The 16,928-nt window shown below is 47.9% G+C and overlaps 1 protein-coding gene across 10 annotated transcripts in view; it reads left to right on the top strand.

Annotated features, from left to right (window-relative positions):
• The window catches only part of LOC148029206 (calcium-transporting ATPase 4, plasma membrane-type-like), a 235,347-nt gene that overhangs the window by 209,673 nt on the left and 8,746 nt on the right, over positions 1-16,928 (top strand). For all 10 annotated transcript variants that reach the window (XR_015692390.1, XM_087687972.1, XM_087687970.1 and 7 more), the window contains 3 exons: positions 1,913-2,062; positions 16,044-16,160; positions 16,269-16,367. Coding sequence is in view for 9 of the 10 variants with exons in the window: in XM_087687972.1 (XP_087544098.1) it covers positions 1,913-2,062; positions 16,044-16,160; positions 16,269-16,367 (366 nt within the window). In the remaining variant the exon portion in view is untranslated. The remainder of the gene's footprint in view (positions 1-1,912; positions 2,063-16,043; positions 16,161-16,268; positions 16,368-16,928) is intronic.

The raw sequence follows: 16,928 nt of genomic DNA, 5'->3' as shown, positions 1-16,928 counted from the left end.
AGCGGTTGCAATTCACAGCCCTGAGACTGGGAGGGACCAGAACCGTGCCCACAGCTGCCATAGCATCCTTCAATAGCGGCCAATAAACAGCCGGACAATTCTCCACTTCTACCCACACAGGGCATTCACGTTGCAGGAGGCGCTGGAAATCTGCCATCGGGCGCCATGGAACCACATGAACCAACCGACGATCAAAAAACAAAGGCAGTTTAGACAGGAGAGCAGCACGGTGCGTCTCTGTTTTCAAGAGGACCTCAAAAAAACCTCGGGATCCAACAAAAATCTCTTCAACACATTCCCCTTGTAGCAGACTTTGCAGCCATTGGCGAATACGGGAAAGCAACGGGATGCGACCAGTGAAGAAGAGTATCACCGCGCGATCATAAAATACGGAAAAGGAGCGTAGGACAGTTTTTGGGTCAACGGTAGCTTCCAGAACATCGCTGGAGCAGAGTCAGAGAAGGCTTCCTGATTATGTTGAACATATTCACCAAGCAGAGTGTTGGCAAATTCCAACAGATGCTCCCAGTCCACCTCTTGAGAGTCCACAGAATCCGAAGCAACCTGCGCATAGGAACGATCCGGAATAACACCTATCTCTTCCGGGGTATGCTTGGTACGTTTACCCGCAGGCTGGATGTCAGGACCCGGGGGCAATTCTTCAGGGCACGGAACCATATCCTCTGGTTCCTCAGCATCAGAGTCCGGCCCAAGTGCTGCCACCGTTTGATCTATGAAATCTAGATCCAAACCAGCCATCGTGTACGACGAGCTGATCTCCTGTTGTGCGTTCTCTCTCTCTCTCTCTCTCTCTCTCTCTCTCTCTCTCTCTCTCTCTCTCTCTCTCTCTCTCTCTCTCTCTCTCTGTGTGTGTGTGTGTGTGTAAAGTGGCAGGGCTGCTTTGCCTCAGTGTGCAGAGCTAGATTGCACGTGCAAGATGAAAATGTCCTGTCGGCAACCTCTGATGTCAGCAGGGACATAGTCGTGTTGCCGTTACCTCCAGTCTGCCAAACAACACGATCACAAGAAGGCGGGACGCAGGACAAGTTGGTGCGTGCCAAGCACAAACGCAGGTAGCAGAAGACAGGGGCGCAGACTCGAACGCCAGATGCTGGCTCTCGCTGATGCGAAGGAGAAATCAATGGGCCCTGTTCTGTCGCACGCAACCTGTTACCTGTGGCGAGCTGACAGGCGGCTGATAGACGGCTGACACGTGACGGCACCCAGGTCGGAAGGCGACGGCGAAGACCCCCACACGCAGGGCGGACGGGCGACGACGGCGACCAAGACCCGCAGGTCAGACGGCCGACGGAAGGGCGAGGGGCTCAGGCGATGGCATCTTCCCGCTGGCGGCGTAGGGAGCAGGCGCGATCGCGACGGTTCTCTCTCTCTCTCTCTCTCTCTCTCAGTATATATATGTGTGTGTGTGTGTGTGTGTGTGTGTGTGTATGTGTGTGTGTGTTAAACCACCCCATGATAAATATTCTTGTCTTTAGGAGGCTATATTGTTTCTAGAGTCATATTGACCAAGGTGGGATCCTACAAGTCAAGTGACATATCATTAACAAATCATTTTGTACATGATGGTAAACTATAGTTGCAGTAATCATAGTTAGTCATTTTTCATTTTCATTGTTGTTGAGTCGAGAGAACATGATCAAATGTACTCATTTCTTTGTTTCATAGGCCATTTTGGCTTTTTGGAGACGTAAATATTCATTATTTCTTCTTTTCTCTCTCCCCAAGGTGCTCAAGTTAAAGAATAATCAGATGTATAAGAGTTGTCTAGATTTATGTTAGAAGTTTTTTAATTTATTGTACTCTAGTGAGGTGTCTAATTGTGGTGATTTTCTATAGAATTTTTGTTGTCGGAAAAAAAGAGACAATAAAGTTGTGGTGACATGTTTTGTAGGTCCGCATGGTCACTGGAGATAACATAATGACAGCAAAAGCCATAGCTACTGAATGTGGAGTATACAAGGAACCAGGAATTGCAATTGAAGGACGACAATTTCGTACAATGGAAAAGGAAGAGCAGTATAAGATTATACCTTCTTTACAAGTAATGTTCATATATTTGGCTAACGAAGATATTACTAGTCTTCTCTTTCTCTATGCATATGTTTGCCCACTTCATGCTTTGATGGCTATATATATAACTATGTAATATAATGGTTCAATCTTTTTCTGGCATAGAGATTACTAACTACATTTTCTAGAGTGAAGTTTGAAGTGTTTGAAATGTAGTTAGAGGCCTTTTGCATAGATTAGTGCATGTTTACAGCCAAACATGAAGATGTCATAGTTAATGAGTAAGGCTAGGTTTGAATGCACATGGTTTGATATAGAGCCAAGTCAAAGTGGCACAGTAAATGTAATTGCTAAAGCCATCCAAATATGTCTTGCCAAAAGGCACCCCTCTGTTGCTTGTCATAGCCAGTCCATATGACAGCATTCCATTATTAATCTTGTCTGGCCTTGAGGAAAAAGCCTCACATATTTGATTTTGTAGCCTTTTGGCTTCTCGTGTATTTTTCTCTCACTAGTCAAGACTTTATTATTTTTGTCATCTATGACAAAACTTCTACATACTTACTAATCATCGGCTGGTGTGTTCTAGGTTGTAGGAGAAAATTGGGCAGCATAATCCTCTTCTTGAGTTTAATGACTCTTATCCTTGGCAAGATTCGAGCTTCACTTAACCTTATGATTTTTTGTAAGTTTTAGTAAATGTGATATGGCATAAGATGATAGAGGATAAAAGATGGGCTATTGTAAAGTCTAATAACTTCTGGTCATGTAGAGATGGCCACACAAAATGGTGCAATGGCTTGCTAGAGTTATGGAAGTCAAAGATTCCATGTCAGAATTACTCGCAGGCATAGTGGCATATGGGAATTGATTGCCAATATCATAGCTTGGTACATCTGGACTGCAAGATGTAGTCATGTTATAGACCTTTAGGATGTATCCATTGGAGAATCTATTCAAGATTTGGACAAAGATCATCTGCTCTCTTCATGGGAGATGGGAGAGGATGCAGGGCAGCTTTGAGAGACTGCGGCAGAGAAACAGGCCTTTTTACAGACCCGGGACTCAGAGACCTTTTTTCATATAACCCCTAAGATGATTTGGCATTATAGCCAATCAGATTAGTTGTTTACACAAAGCGTAAAGGGGTTTCCTCTTATTAGAGCTCACGCCCGTCACGTAGCAAGCTGCCCCCACTCTGTCTGATCGCAACCGCCCCAGATCGATCGCGCCTGTTCGTCAGCTCGCCCCCCCATGCTGAGTCCCCCCCGCCCGACGGCTCGTGACAGCCCGCCCTGCATGCCCTCTCTCCCCCCCGCCATATCGCCCCCGCCCCGCCTGCCCGACTTTCGCCCCCACCCCCGACAGTCTGCTCCAACAATTCGCCTTGTCTGCTACCATCTTATCCACCCCCCCCCACAACCCAACCCTCTAGTTGTTCCCTCTATCTGCAGCAACTTCCCCCCCTCAAGTAGCACCGCGACGTGATCGGTAGTTTTCTCAGAAGGGACGCGCGATGGAAACCTCTGGTCAGATGCCGGTGCACTCAGCGAGTGCCCCCCAGTCAAACACCTTGCGCATTGTCCTCTTTGAGGAGCAGCTCTTAGCCGTCCGAGCTAAGGAGCTGGAGCTAAAGGAAAGAGCGATTTATGGTCAGGTAGTAGGATATTCCCCAGCCAGGGCCCAGCTTTCGGACTGGCTTCACTCCACGTTGCGCATCGGCACAGTGCAGATCGTGGAGGCGGTCCTAATGGGCCAAGGAATCTTCATGGTCTGGCTTAGTTCAGCAGACGCAACTCATGAGTTACTTGTCAGTTCACCATATGCGTCCACGAAGGGGGTCATATACATGGTCCCTTGGTACAATGGCTTTACTGTGGAGGCATTTGCACTCCACAACAGGTTTATTTGGCACCCGGTCACCCTTCTTTTCCCTGGCCTGGCGATAGAGTATCGCTAGTTGGTGGAAAACTTTGGATGGCTCTTCAGCACTATCCTTCCCGCGTCTTTCGCGGATGCAATGATAGCAGCAGGAGTCCCAAAGGTACGGCTGGCAGTGAAATAGGTCAAGAATATCCCATAGTTCATGGAGATTGAGGGGGGTGGGCACTCCTTTAGGCAGCAGGTCATTGTGACGGGGCAGCCAGGGCAGTGCCTGCGCTGCCATGACTTCGGGCACCAGGCAGCAGAGTGTATGCGCTTTGGTGCAAGCGTAGCTCCGCCTACAAGGCCACAGGTGGATGCGGACGGGGATTTTACACGAGTACAGAGACGATAGAGAGGGAGACAGCAGGGGGGACTGCAAGAAACTCCCCAGACACAACCACGACAGGGTGACGGAGAGCGAGCATCCCCCCCCCCCCCCCCCCCCCGTCCGATAGGTCCGCAGATCTCCACATCCACCCCCCACAACGGTGTCTCAAGCCGCCTCACCTAAGGGCCTACAGCCCCCACCCCCACCCCCTCCACCTCCACCTCCCCCCCCCCGGCCCCTCCCCCGACCCTAGCATACACCCCCCCTCCCCCCCACACCCGCCGGGTACCTCTGCCCCCCCTACCGTCTCTCAATCCTCCCCCCCTCCCCCCCCCACCATCACCCCCGCCACCCCGACCTACCTCCCTTGATATCCACCTAGTTCAAGCAACCCATCCCCGTCTCCCCCACAGGAGAGGAGGAGCCCCAGATGCCGACATCTTCCACCCATCGGCTCTCCAGTCCCTCCTACCCCCCTCACACAGCCACCAGTTCATCTGCCCATTGCCGCACGCCACACTTACCCGAGACAGACGCAGTTGTTACAGGAGTTTTTTCGCAGTGGGCCAGGAGTTTTCCCACTACCCCTAGAGTTGGGACTCTTCGTGGTACGCAAGGCTAGGAGCGGCAAGATCCATCTACTAGCACCACCGGATGGAGCAAATTACACCTTCTGTCAAACCTCTCACACAGGAGGAGGGACGACGACTTAGGTAGAGGAGGTGAAGAGCCAGGTGGCAGACCGCATATCGTAGTGGATGTGAGAAGGGGGCTTGACACTCTTCTCCTAGCAATGGCTAGGCTGCATGATGGACATCAACTGGTGGGTAGGGGCGGAGGTTCCTCATTTGAGCATTATCTTTCGATCCCCCCCGCAGTGGAGAGCGCCAACAGATATGATTGAGTGGCCCCTAGCAGAGGCGGCCCGTTTCTACCTATGTACAGAGTCTCGCCTCTCAGCTTGGTTGATTGATGCCTTGGTGGTACCACCAGGCGCATCCATCACCCCCATGGTACGTCCGAGGGCTACCACGGGGGAATGGAGTTCACCATCCAGGCCGGCAACGAAGCGCATCCGCATGCCTTATAGCTCCTCTTCTTCGTCTACAACGTCCACGCCGAATAGATGCCTGTTCGGTCAGTCACAAATCTCCCCATGAGTTTACACCTTGCATCTTGGAACGTGAATAGCCTCCACTACAGTCGGGCACGTGGCTCGAGGAAGTTGATTGTTCAGCAAGACCTACAGCCTGCCCTTGCCGGTCGGATTGACATCTTACTTCTACAAGAGCACAAGCTCACTCCCACCCAGGCTCAGAGGGTAGGGAAGGCTCTCCCGGGCAGCTCGCACACCTATTGGGAGCACGCCATCGGTGCCCACGGCAGGAGCGGAGGCGTATGCACCTCTATTGGCTCGAGTCTCACCGCCTATGTATGACACCATGGAACGATAGTGGCAGGGAGGGTTCTGTGGATCAGAGTAGATATTGGGGACTCATGCCTCAGAGTCCTCAATGTCTATGCCCCTACTGAGGTTAGGATACGCGGTAGGTTCTGGGTGGAGATTGCGGATGAACTCCCAGAGGTGGACTCTTGGATCGTTGGAGGAGACTTCAACAACCTGGAGGCTTTAGAGGACCAGCAAGGCAGAGGCAAAAACTACCAGGGCATGACTGGGGAGGAGCAGGAGGCATGGGAGGTATTCCTACTGGCAGTAAGAGCACGTGATGCCTGGAGAGATCCCGCCTTCCACAGGAGGGAGAGGTCGTTGGATTTCTCTTGAAGGGGATACAGGTGGCTAGGTGGTGTCTTGCTGGAGCAGTTGGCAGGTTTTATGTGGGAGAGTGGGCATGCTCTCGCGGAGGCCAGATTGGGTAATTGATGGCAGGCACCATGTTGTCCTTGGTTCTCCTGACACTTGATCCTCCAGTATCTGCCCCTGACGCACGATCTTGTCGGATCTCGGACTCGATGTATAGGAGGGATGAGGCGATGAGACAGATTGAGTAGATTTGGACTAGGGAGTGGGGCAGGAGGGACCGGATCGCAGAGGAGGTTGCAAAAGTCCTAGCCGAGTCGAGGAGTATTTTCCAAGAGGTAGCCATATAGGCAAGGCAGTAGAGCTGGGAGGAGGAGAGAGCACTTTGGCGGGACCTTGCAGCCACACAGAGATTATTACAGGAGGCACCAGGGGATCCCACCCTCCAGGCGCAAGAGGTGTGCGCGCGAGCTACCATTGCTAGCCTTGAGGATAGGTGTTCGGAGTTTTCCTTTCACACCTAAGCAGCTTTCTGGCCACGGAAAGGGGAAACGATATGACAAAGTGGGCCCAGCATAGTGGGCAGAGACTGGCCGTACTACTACTGGATTTCGAGAAAGCTTCGGATTTCCTAGAGGACACCATGGTGAGGTTGGGTTTTTCCCAGGCTTGGATTCGCGGGGTCTCCGCACTCTACAGATCGGCCACTAGCAAGGTTCTCATAGGTGGTAGGCGGGGAGAGGAGTTTCGGCTGGAGAGATCGGTCCGGCACGGTTGCTCCCTGGCCTCGTACCTGTTCCTACTCTTTGCATAGGCGATGTCCCACATCCTCAGGTCGTCTCGGGTAAGCAATTATGCGGTTCCCGCCTTCCCATGAGGGAGGAGACTGAGTTGCTAGACTCAGAGTATGTAGATGATACAACACTCTACATTGAGGACGATGTATTGATGCTAGAGGGAGTGAGACTGGCTCTTGAGGTGTTCTGTTTTGTAGCGGGATCAAAAATCAACTGGCGGAAGTCAGTTGGTTTTCTCACAGACCTGGACTCTAGCACGGAGTGGGGCATCCACCTGGGATTCAAATGGGTGAGCAGACCGTCCGTTATCTAGGGTTCCAGGTGGGACTCGACATCACTCTTGCCCAACAGTTTCTTCTAGTTCTCGACTCTATTAGGAGGAAGCTGACCTATTGGAGTACGGCTTGCCTCTCACTAGTAGGCCGAGCCTTGGTGGTTAATCAGGTCCTAGCAACAGCTTGGTACATTGCCTCATATTGGTGTTTCTCGTCATCTTGTCCAAGGCAACTTCGCCGCTTGGTGCGGAACTTCTTGTGGTCCGAGTTAGACAGCTTTAGGGATTCCAGGGCCAAGGTGGTGTGGGCGACCATCATACGGCATCGTTCAGAGGGAGGGCTCGGGATCATATGAACGATGGAGGGCTCGAGATCATAGACCCAGAGTATCAGAGTATGGCCCTCTTGGGCAAGCTAGTTGTCCATGATCTCACACTAGGAGGGCAAACTTGGAAGGTCCTATTGCAGGAGGGTCTTCAGGAGTGCAGATCGAGGCTCGGTGGTGAGTGGAGGCCGTCCCTAAGATGGATCTTCACATCAATCCAGATCACCTTTCCTACGCAGCTTGCTTCAAGTGTGGCAAGGCCTCCGTAAGGCCCTGATACAGAGTTCCCCATGCTGCCAGGAGGAGATAGACCGTCAGGTGATGATCTGGAACCCCTAGGTCAGAGATCAGGATGGGGCTTAGATTGGCAAGCGCGCCCACATCCAGTGGGCTGGGTGGGAGGCCGTCCCGGCTCATACCATAAGGACATGGCGGGAGGTGTACAGGTTGGTGGACGAGGAGGTATTGCGGCAAGCATCAGGCTGCCAGAGAGGAGTGGAGTTGAGGAGAAGGGAGATAGATGCAGCAATTTCTCAAGACTGCCTTGCTCCCCGCATACGAGAGCTGATAGAGCCCGGGGAGGTATAGGCCGCTAGGTTTTTGCCCACAGGCATCCCCCTCCAGGTGGCAGGGAGAGTGGGTAGCGCTCCACCTAGGACCTCCTTGACCCTACAGGAGGGGAGTCTGGCTCTTGACAGGGGGCAGTAAGATGAGGGGATCAATTTCCTTGCATGGAGGAGGATCCGAGTGATTGGCTTGCAGGGGAAGACATGGCCATTGGACCTCTTTGTCTTCTGGAAGGAGTTGAGAGAGTGGCGCCTTTGGATGTGGGAGGGCAAGCCACTTGATGAGATGGAGTGGGATCCAAGGGAGTGGCTGTGGCCGGCCATTGCTGTCACTAAGAAGCTATCGAGACTCCTGGAGTACACTGTTAGGATTGGCAGACACGTACTGATGCAGAGGATATGGATTGGACGTCGTTGCGTAGGAGGCACTGGGTAACCCTAAGAAAAACTGGTTTTGCACGCACTGCCATAGAGCAGGCCATGTGGACAAGGAGTGTTGCTCCAAGGCCCAAGGTCTTCCACCTAAAAAGCCTCAGCAAATCACTGTGACTGCACAGTCTTGTGGGGCTATGCCTTCTCCTCTTGCTTCATCTACTCCTTCAGCACCCGTTGTTGCTGCTAAACATGTGGCCCGAGCACAGCCTCAGCAGACAGTCTCTTTCACTACCCCTGAGGGACTGGTTGATTGGTCTGCAGGTCCCGATCCTGTTGCATTTCATGCATCCATCTCACCTTCCTCTCCACCTCCTTAGGTGTTCCCTTGGTAGAGTCCTGCTACTGGACGTACCTCATGGTAGAGACCTTCTTTGACTAGCATGTCTCTAGGTCCTTTAGGATACCCTAGGTCAATGAAGCATCCATTTTTCGCACTCTTAGAGTCGGGCCCATAGGATTCATTGTCCTTAGCTTTTCCATTCTTAAGTCTTCCGCTGCATTTACTCACACACATACACATTCATTGCATTGTCTTTTCAATTAGATTTTCTCTCTGTTATGTTTTGCTTTGGAGCATCTCACCACTGATCTCTATGTTTGCAGATTCTCATCTCTTTTGCAAGGTTTTGTCTTTTAGTGTAGGGCTAACTTGCAAATTGCTTTGGTCCTACCTGGGCTAGAGACATGGGGATGTGCACCCTTCCTTTCATGGTTTCATCATCCTAGGTGTGCTTGCTCTTCCTCGAGCATGGAGGTTTTCCCTCTCGAGATGGATCGTGCAACATCTCTCTCGATGATATCATGGCGGTGACTTCTCCCTTGCTCTTCCAGTAGGGTGCTTCATCCACGTCATCTTCATCATCTTCTTCCATTCCTTATGGTTCTAGGCACCACACGAAGACTGACATCAAGCTCCTCTTCCTTCTCTGGCATCTTCATCCAGGTTGAGAGGGGGTTCCTATCCTTCTTGGTATTCTACAAGCTTCAGCACTTTGTCTTCCACATCGGCTTCTTCCCCTTGTTGTACCTTCCCCTTTGCATTGCATGATTTCATCATCTTTGTACTAGGACGCTTGGGCAAGTGAACAATTTCCCAACAAGGGACACTATCCAAGTGGCATGTATTGCATGAGCATTCTTGAGCATGTAGCATACTTTGCATCTCATTGTGCAGAGCACCACTTGAGCATATCCTAAGTTGTTTCCACTGGCGGTTGTTGACACCACACCACCATACTCCCTCATCATATTTCCTCTCGTCATCAACACCCTTGAGTGGATAGGTAAGCTTGTACTGTTTTGTGATGTGTTGGGTGTACCCTCTCTACTCGTGTCTTCTGGGTCATTGTTACTCAATCGGCTACATCCCATAAAATTTAAATCTCACTTTTTTCAAAACAAAGTTCAATGTGGTTTCATCCGCCTTTGTAGGGCTTGGTAGGCCACTAGGCAGCCAACATGCATCTTTTGTCCTCTCTAGGGTGACTACTTGGACTCCCTTGGTAAGATAACCATCGCCTTTGTAGTCTTGATAGGCCACTGGGCAGCCAACGTGTACCCTTTGTCCGATGCCCCGGCTGCTTTGGGATGGGATGTCTTGGGGTAAGTAAAAATTCAAGTGGATGGCCTAACCTTTTGGCTCTGTTTTGGGCAGCGGGGGGGGGGGGGGGTGTGTTGAGCTAAAACCGCTTTTCAGCTGATCAACATTTTTAAAATAGCCTCAAAACACACTTAATTAATGAAAAACCCTAAAAAGGGCCTAAAGGGAAGTGGTCTGAGAGAGTTTTAGTGGTCCCCCAAAAACCCTAAATCTTTGGGGCACCCTTCAACATCTATAAATAGACAGCCTGCCCCCATTTAGCCTCATTCCCGTATGTGCAAGTTTCACACCCTTGAGTGCAGATTTCAGCCATCAGTCCACACACACGTGGCTATCCAGCCCCAAACACTGCTGCCACACCTTCTGCTGTTGCGTTTACTCCTCCAGTGTGTAGGCGGTAGCTGGCAGCCTATCTCTATCATCAAGTGACCTTTTGCTACTGTGTTTAGACCTATTCTACACCTGGCAACAGCTAGTGACTGCATCCACAACTTGCGTTTGATGTCATCTTCCCAGGTGACAACTTCCTCTATCAGGCGACAGTTTCTCCACACTAGGCGACAGCTGTCCACCCTCATCGTCATTTGTCCAACTTCTGTTTGGTGCTCCAGGTCCTCCTGAGACCTGCATTTGTTGCATCCTCTCCATCCAACACTTTGACTAGTGGTCACAGACTTGGGATCTGTCTCTGGTGGACGTCACTCTCCAACACACTGCTCTGCCCTTGAGTATTTGTACACTCTTACATTCATTTGCAGTATTCATTCACTTCAGAGTTGTGTTCTTCTCTCCCTTCTTCTGTTTGTGTTTGAGTTTTTGTGTAGCCATAACATTCTGATTTGTTTCATTTCTTGCATTGGATTTAACTTTGTCACATGTGACATACTAGAATGCTTCTATCTTTGACTATGCCTTTGGAATTCAGGGTCATATTGGTCACATTAGAGGCCTATTGTTGTGGCTCGGAGGAGCGAGACAGCCCAGAGATGGCACAGTGCCAGGTAGAGGAAGAGATAGCACTCTAGTGATAGTGAGAGCACACGGGTGGTGGACAGAGACAGGGGCAGAGAGGCCTAGAGGAGCAGAGATAGGTTGAGGGCCAATATAAAGTATTCAGAGACCTTAGACTGACAACCCAAGTGGTGCCATCTCAGCCAAATATAACCTCTGCAAACACTCATTTTTTCTCCAAGAGAAGAAAATTCTATTAATAACACCTGGGAGATAATCCCCTTGAGGTGAAGTACAAGTACATGGAACTCTGACTGCAAACACTCCTTTGGCATCCAAGGAGCTAGAGATGCCACAGCCCTAGTTAATAGCAGCCTCTCACTAGACAAAGATGGCACAAACCATTGTTACAAAGGCCAACCAGGCACCAATGACCCCTAAGAAGGCAAAGATGTCATAGCACGATGTTGTAGTGATCCCCCATCACAATGTTGATGCATCAGCTTGCCAGTTCCCACAAATCAAGAGGTTGAGACCTTGGAGCTAATTTAGTCGTAGGTCCTTGATACTCAGCAGTTGAGAGGTGTGGCTATCCCATAGGAAAGTGAGCAGAAGCTAGATGACTCTGATTGATACAAGTCCCTTTCTTGTCTAACACATAGTTGCATGCAGCATTAGTACCATGTACGAAAAGGTTCATATTATACCAATCTAATTCTCTCATGGAACTATGTTATCTGAGATTCAAATAAGATAGCTATCAGTTTTTCTCAAAAAAAGGGATTTTAAGTAGCTTTTAGGACAGAGTAATGTATTTTTATTGTACTGTATATTGCAATATCTTAAGGTACCATAATTTAACATACCGTACCATATTGTACTTTTCATACTTGAAATCCATGGTCTAACATAGCAAAGCTAGTATAGAGGAGGTTTAATAGAGTTTACCCTAGGAAACAACAAAGACATGCATGGGCTACAAAGCCACACCAATCCTAGAGACTTAGATGCATCGTTTGAGAATCCTCTCATGGAATGGAAGAGTCTTTGTAGATGACTTTTTAGGCAGGGACAAAGCCTCATGCGGTAGGACTTCCTTAGAGCACCAGTGGGAGGATTGGTGGATTTTCTCATGTAACAGCACCATCTCTCAACAAAGAGGATATCTTGATGTTGTGGGAAGCTTTTGCTAGGGAGGCTGGACTTATTGGGAAGCAGTTGTGGGTGCTGTATAGATCCAAGTAAGTGTTTGTATATGTGTTGGCGAGCAACAAACTCAAGTGGGACAAGATTGGGGCATGCGAATTCCAGGGGGAGCCATGTGGGTCTTCATGAGATTGGATGATGCACTTACTGGTTTACTGGTCAGTTATGCCCCCCGAATGGCTAGCAAGATGAGAGATAGCTCTAGACTACCCTCAATCGGTCCCTACCCCAAGTCATCCATTCAATAGCAATGTTGTTTTCAACATGGTAGAGGCCTTAAGGGATAGGAGAGGTAGATACATAGAGATAACAAGAGAAGAGTAGACTTCCAGGGAGGACTTAATATTTCAAATTAGAGGACAAGATGCTTGGTTCACAATAGAGTTTGTCAAAGCTACAGGCTCGCTCTAGTTCTCTTAGAGAGAAAAGCAAGAGCTAGGATCTTCTCCAAGGTCGAGAAATTCTATGTGGATGGTTGAGCTTGCAACAAAGGTGGAGTAGTGGGCATCACTCCGGGCACAACCCTCTCAAATCAGGTCCAAATCCTCAGACTTATATGATAGATGGATGGAGACGTTGGGCATACTTGAGGATGCCACTTCAGAGACTACAATGGGATCTTTGGGAGAGATCCATTTGTGGAGACAACTTAGGATCTATCCTTCTTTGGATACACCACTAGGTTGGGGAGGAGGACGGAAAATGAGCAAGATCAAAGTGGTGCTAGCCCTTAGGATGGTATTTCATCGCACTATAGACTCTATGACCATTACATGGGAGATGGTTGCTTGGGTCACAAACAAAGGTCTAGCTTGTGGATATGAGGATATATAGGGTGTTATGCCTATCTTGTCTTGTGGTAACTCGTTCACAGGATTGTCATGCGAGATTTCTCACAGATACTATGGACTCAGGGGCATTGTCATAGATGGGAGCTCATAGCTAGCATCATTGCTTACTATATATGGACAGCTAGATGTAGTTGGGCTATGATTTTCTGGACATATCTACTACAGAGACTCTCCAAGTTTTGGACAGAGATTGTGCATACTCTCTGTGGTAGATGGGAGAGGATACAAAGTACAAACACTATGAGGTGGAGAGATACTTTTCTGAGGAGAGGATACAATGTACAAACACTATGTGGTGGAGAGATACTTTTCTTAGGAGGAGAGAATAAAACGTACAAACACTATGAGGAGGAGAGATACTTTTCTTAGGACATGGGATTCTAGCACTTTTGTTATTTTCCAAACCCACATGGTCTAGCATTATAGACCTCTTGATTGGTTATTTGTTTAATCCTTGTAAATAGACTTTCCCTTGTTACATATGTTTGATATGGAAGTCCCTTACAGGGCTCCTTTGTACTTAGCATTTTACCTTGGGATATTTTGTTCCCGGAAGTCTTATCAATAGAATTGTTTCTCTTCTTGGGAAAAAAAAACTTAAATCATTCACCAGTTCAGCTAGTTCATTTTCAGAGAGTAAGGAGGACCCCGTTCCTATGTCACGATTCTAGAGCATCTGTATCAGAATGATGATCTCACAAACTCCTTCACACGGATTTGGGATCTAGACCCTTTCTCAGCTAGACAGGCAGCTAGAGACTTGGATGAGAGCTTGGTGGAGATCAGCTTCTTCTTCAAGAGGAGGCCACAAGGAGTCACAACCTTCGAGAGAGGGAGAAGACTATCAAGGCATCACTAGTTACACTCCGAAGGGAGGAGGAGAGACATCCAGGATGCAAACAGGTAGCTGAGGGGATGCATATTACCAAAGCAGAGATTGATGCCACTAAGGAAGCAGATCGGAATACAAGTTAAATGCCAGATATTCCTGTTGGACTTCATTGGGAAATAGAGTTAATAGACACTTGTTCAATATTATGGGGCCTAGAGACTCTAGACAAGGGCTGCAGAGACTTAAAGGAGTTGATGGATCCATAGCACATGGCCCTTGGGAGGTGAGGCAAGTGGCTGCAAAGTACTACATGGCTTTGTTAGGATCCATGACCAGACCCCCTGGATATTAGAGGGATAGAAAGGTAGTATGGTAGAGCACGGGGAGGATGGTCATTGACAAGATGAACAGGCATGTAATGGCTCTTTGTATAGAGGAGTTAGAGAAGGCGTTGGCCTTGCCCATGGGCAAGTGTCTAGGAGAAGATGGATCAGACAAGTTTGTCTTATTGAACTATTGGAACCTTATAAGTAAAGGAGGCTTCATGACTTCTTCTAACGAGCTTAGGCTTTAGAAGGTATGCTAGAGAAACTATTCGAGGGAATGATTAATCTCATTCCCAAGGGTATTGTGACATATTGGAGATTACATAGCAAAGGCCGATCACTTTCCTTGAACTTCTTACAAAACCCTTGCAAAGGTGATCGGCGGTCTTAGAGGGGTCTTAGATGGGGACCTTGGTGCCCAACCTTATTCAACCTGCTCAAACTAATTTTCTTCAAGAACAAAACATCTTGGACCAACATCTTCACCTTCTAGAAGGCCACCGATCTTGCCTGCTCCATGAACCAAGATCTCATTGTGCTTCTTTCTAATTTTGAGGAGGCATATGATCATAAGCATTGGGAGTCCTCAGAGGGAACCATTTTGTGGCCTTCAGAGAGAGGAGTTGGATTAGGACAAGTTCACAGGATGTTCTAGACAGATGATCTGAGTAGTGGCATGTTATGAAAGGAGGTGGTACATTGACCCGGACCTACCACCTGCTTGATTGATAGATGGAGACACTAGGCTTATCACAAGAGTCCCCTTTAGAGGTTGCAGTTGATCTAGTAGTGTGGGTTTGGAGGCATCCATTCCTTGATAGACATGTATACGCACTGTCTGTGAGACTATCATAGAGCTCAAGAGGTGTGGAGGAGAGCCTCAAGATGGTCTTCCGAGGTGCAACAAAGACTATGATTGCAAGAGGGCCATAGCGGGTCACAAACAGAGGCCCTACCTGCTGATAGGAAGAATTTTAGGGGAGCCACTCCTTTTCTCATCATTGGCTAGCATGCAAACAGGATCCCTATTCCAGATTACTCATAGGTACAATGGACACAGGGACACTGTCACAGATGAGAACTGATTGCTAATTATTGCCCATCATACATTTGGATTGTGAGTTGTAGTCAGCAGGCTGTAGGGCTCCAGGATGTCTCCAATGCAAAGACTCTTTTGAGGATTCCAGACTTGGGATTCTGGTACCTTGTTTCACATAGCCCCTCATATGTTATGCCATTATAGCCCACCACATTGCTTATTCACAAAACCATGGTATTTTTTATGTACTCAGTTCCTCTTTACAGGGTTCTTTGTAATTTGTATTGTACCTCAGGGGGATTTCCTCTAAGGTGTTAATATGATTTTTTTGCGAAAGAAAAGTACAATAAATTACCACACATAATACTTCCAAAAATCACAGCACATAGTTAATGAAGAAATCATGTGATCATTAAAACCTTCATGAAGTAGTTTTTAAAGGACATTATACACACTGTCCAAATCTGGCTGACTGCTGAGAACCTTGGCTGGTCGATAAAGCTGGATTGATCAGCTGGTCAATGCTGCTCATGCAGTGGCTCTGCAAGTTCAAACTTGGGGCCATAACTCAAACTTGCCAATGCTTTTAATATACCTGTCTTACTTCACTGCTTGAGTATATGCCAGATTTTTATCTTGGCCCCAACCTTTTCTTTTGTATCTACAATAGTGAGGTCAGTCGGGCTGATTGCTATGTCATTCTGACTCATCAGCAAAGAATGTAAATTTTATCTTTCTCCACAAGAGCTGATTGTAAATAATTCAGATTAAGGAAATTTTTGTGTACTGAATGTAGGTGATGGCTCGATCCTCTCCTACAGACAAGCATACTTTGGTGAAAAGACTCTTGGAGATGGGGGATGTAGTCGCTGTCACAGGAGACGGCACAAATGATGCTCCAGCACTTCATGAGGTGTTGATTTTCAATTATCCAGTCAGTCAATGAGTTCTAGGAGTTGATAGAGAGCATCTTGCTTCTCTTTTTCTCTTTTGAAAACTTTGGTTTCACATCAACTTATAGGCATCAATTGGTCTAGCTATGGGAATAGCCGGCACAGAAGTTGCCAAAGAAAGTGCAGATATAATCATATTAGATGACAACTTTGCTTCCATTGTGAAGGTATGTTTTCAAATAATTGTTTTGGTAATAAAAGCTCAACATCACCTAATCATAGAAAGAACTGTGCCTTCTCTTGAATTGAACAATGCAAAATGCTAAAATACTTAAGTATCTAGATAAACAGGAATCAGATTTTGTAGGTAAATTAGTGGACTTTTTTCCCTAGCACTAAAGCAGACCAAATAGAAAGTTTGCTGCAGCATCACAGGCAACAGGCTTAAAACATTTTCGTGATTGAGCCAAATACAGATTCTCAATATTTCCCCAAGATTAGCTTAGCAAATTGAACTCGAAAATCATCACCTAAACTCTTTCTACTTACATAAATCTAGATGAAGTAGAAGGGATTCCAGCACCTTTCAGCTAGGCCCTCATATGGTCTGGCATTATAGCCTGCCAGATTGGTTGTTCACACACCCATATGTGATGTACGCAGTTTCTCTATACAGAGCCTTCTTTGTACTTTGCCTTCTAACCTCAGGAGAATTGTCTCTGAGGTGTCAAAAAAAGAAAGAATTGTTCTTTTCTCTGGGAAAGAACAAAAGAAGGGATCTGAGAGGC

This window comes from Lygodium microphyllum, chromosome 11, assembly GCF_053477565.2.
Source record: "Lygodium microphyllum isolate KBCC chromosome 11, Lygodium_microphyllum_v1.1.10, whole genome shotgun sequence".
In the NCBI taxonomy this organism is placed as follows: Eukaryota; Viridiplantae; Streptophyta; class Polypodiopsida; order Schizaeales; family Lygodiaceae; genus Lygodium; species Lygodium microphyllum.
This window is presented reverse-complemented; position numbering and strand designations above follow the sequence as displayed.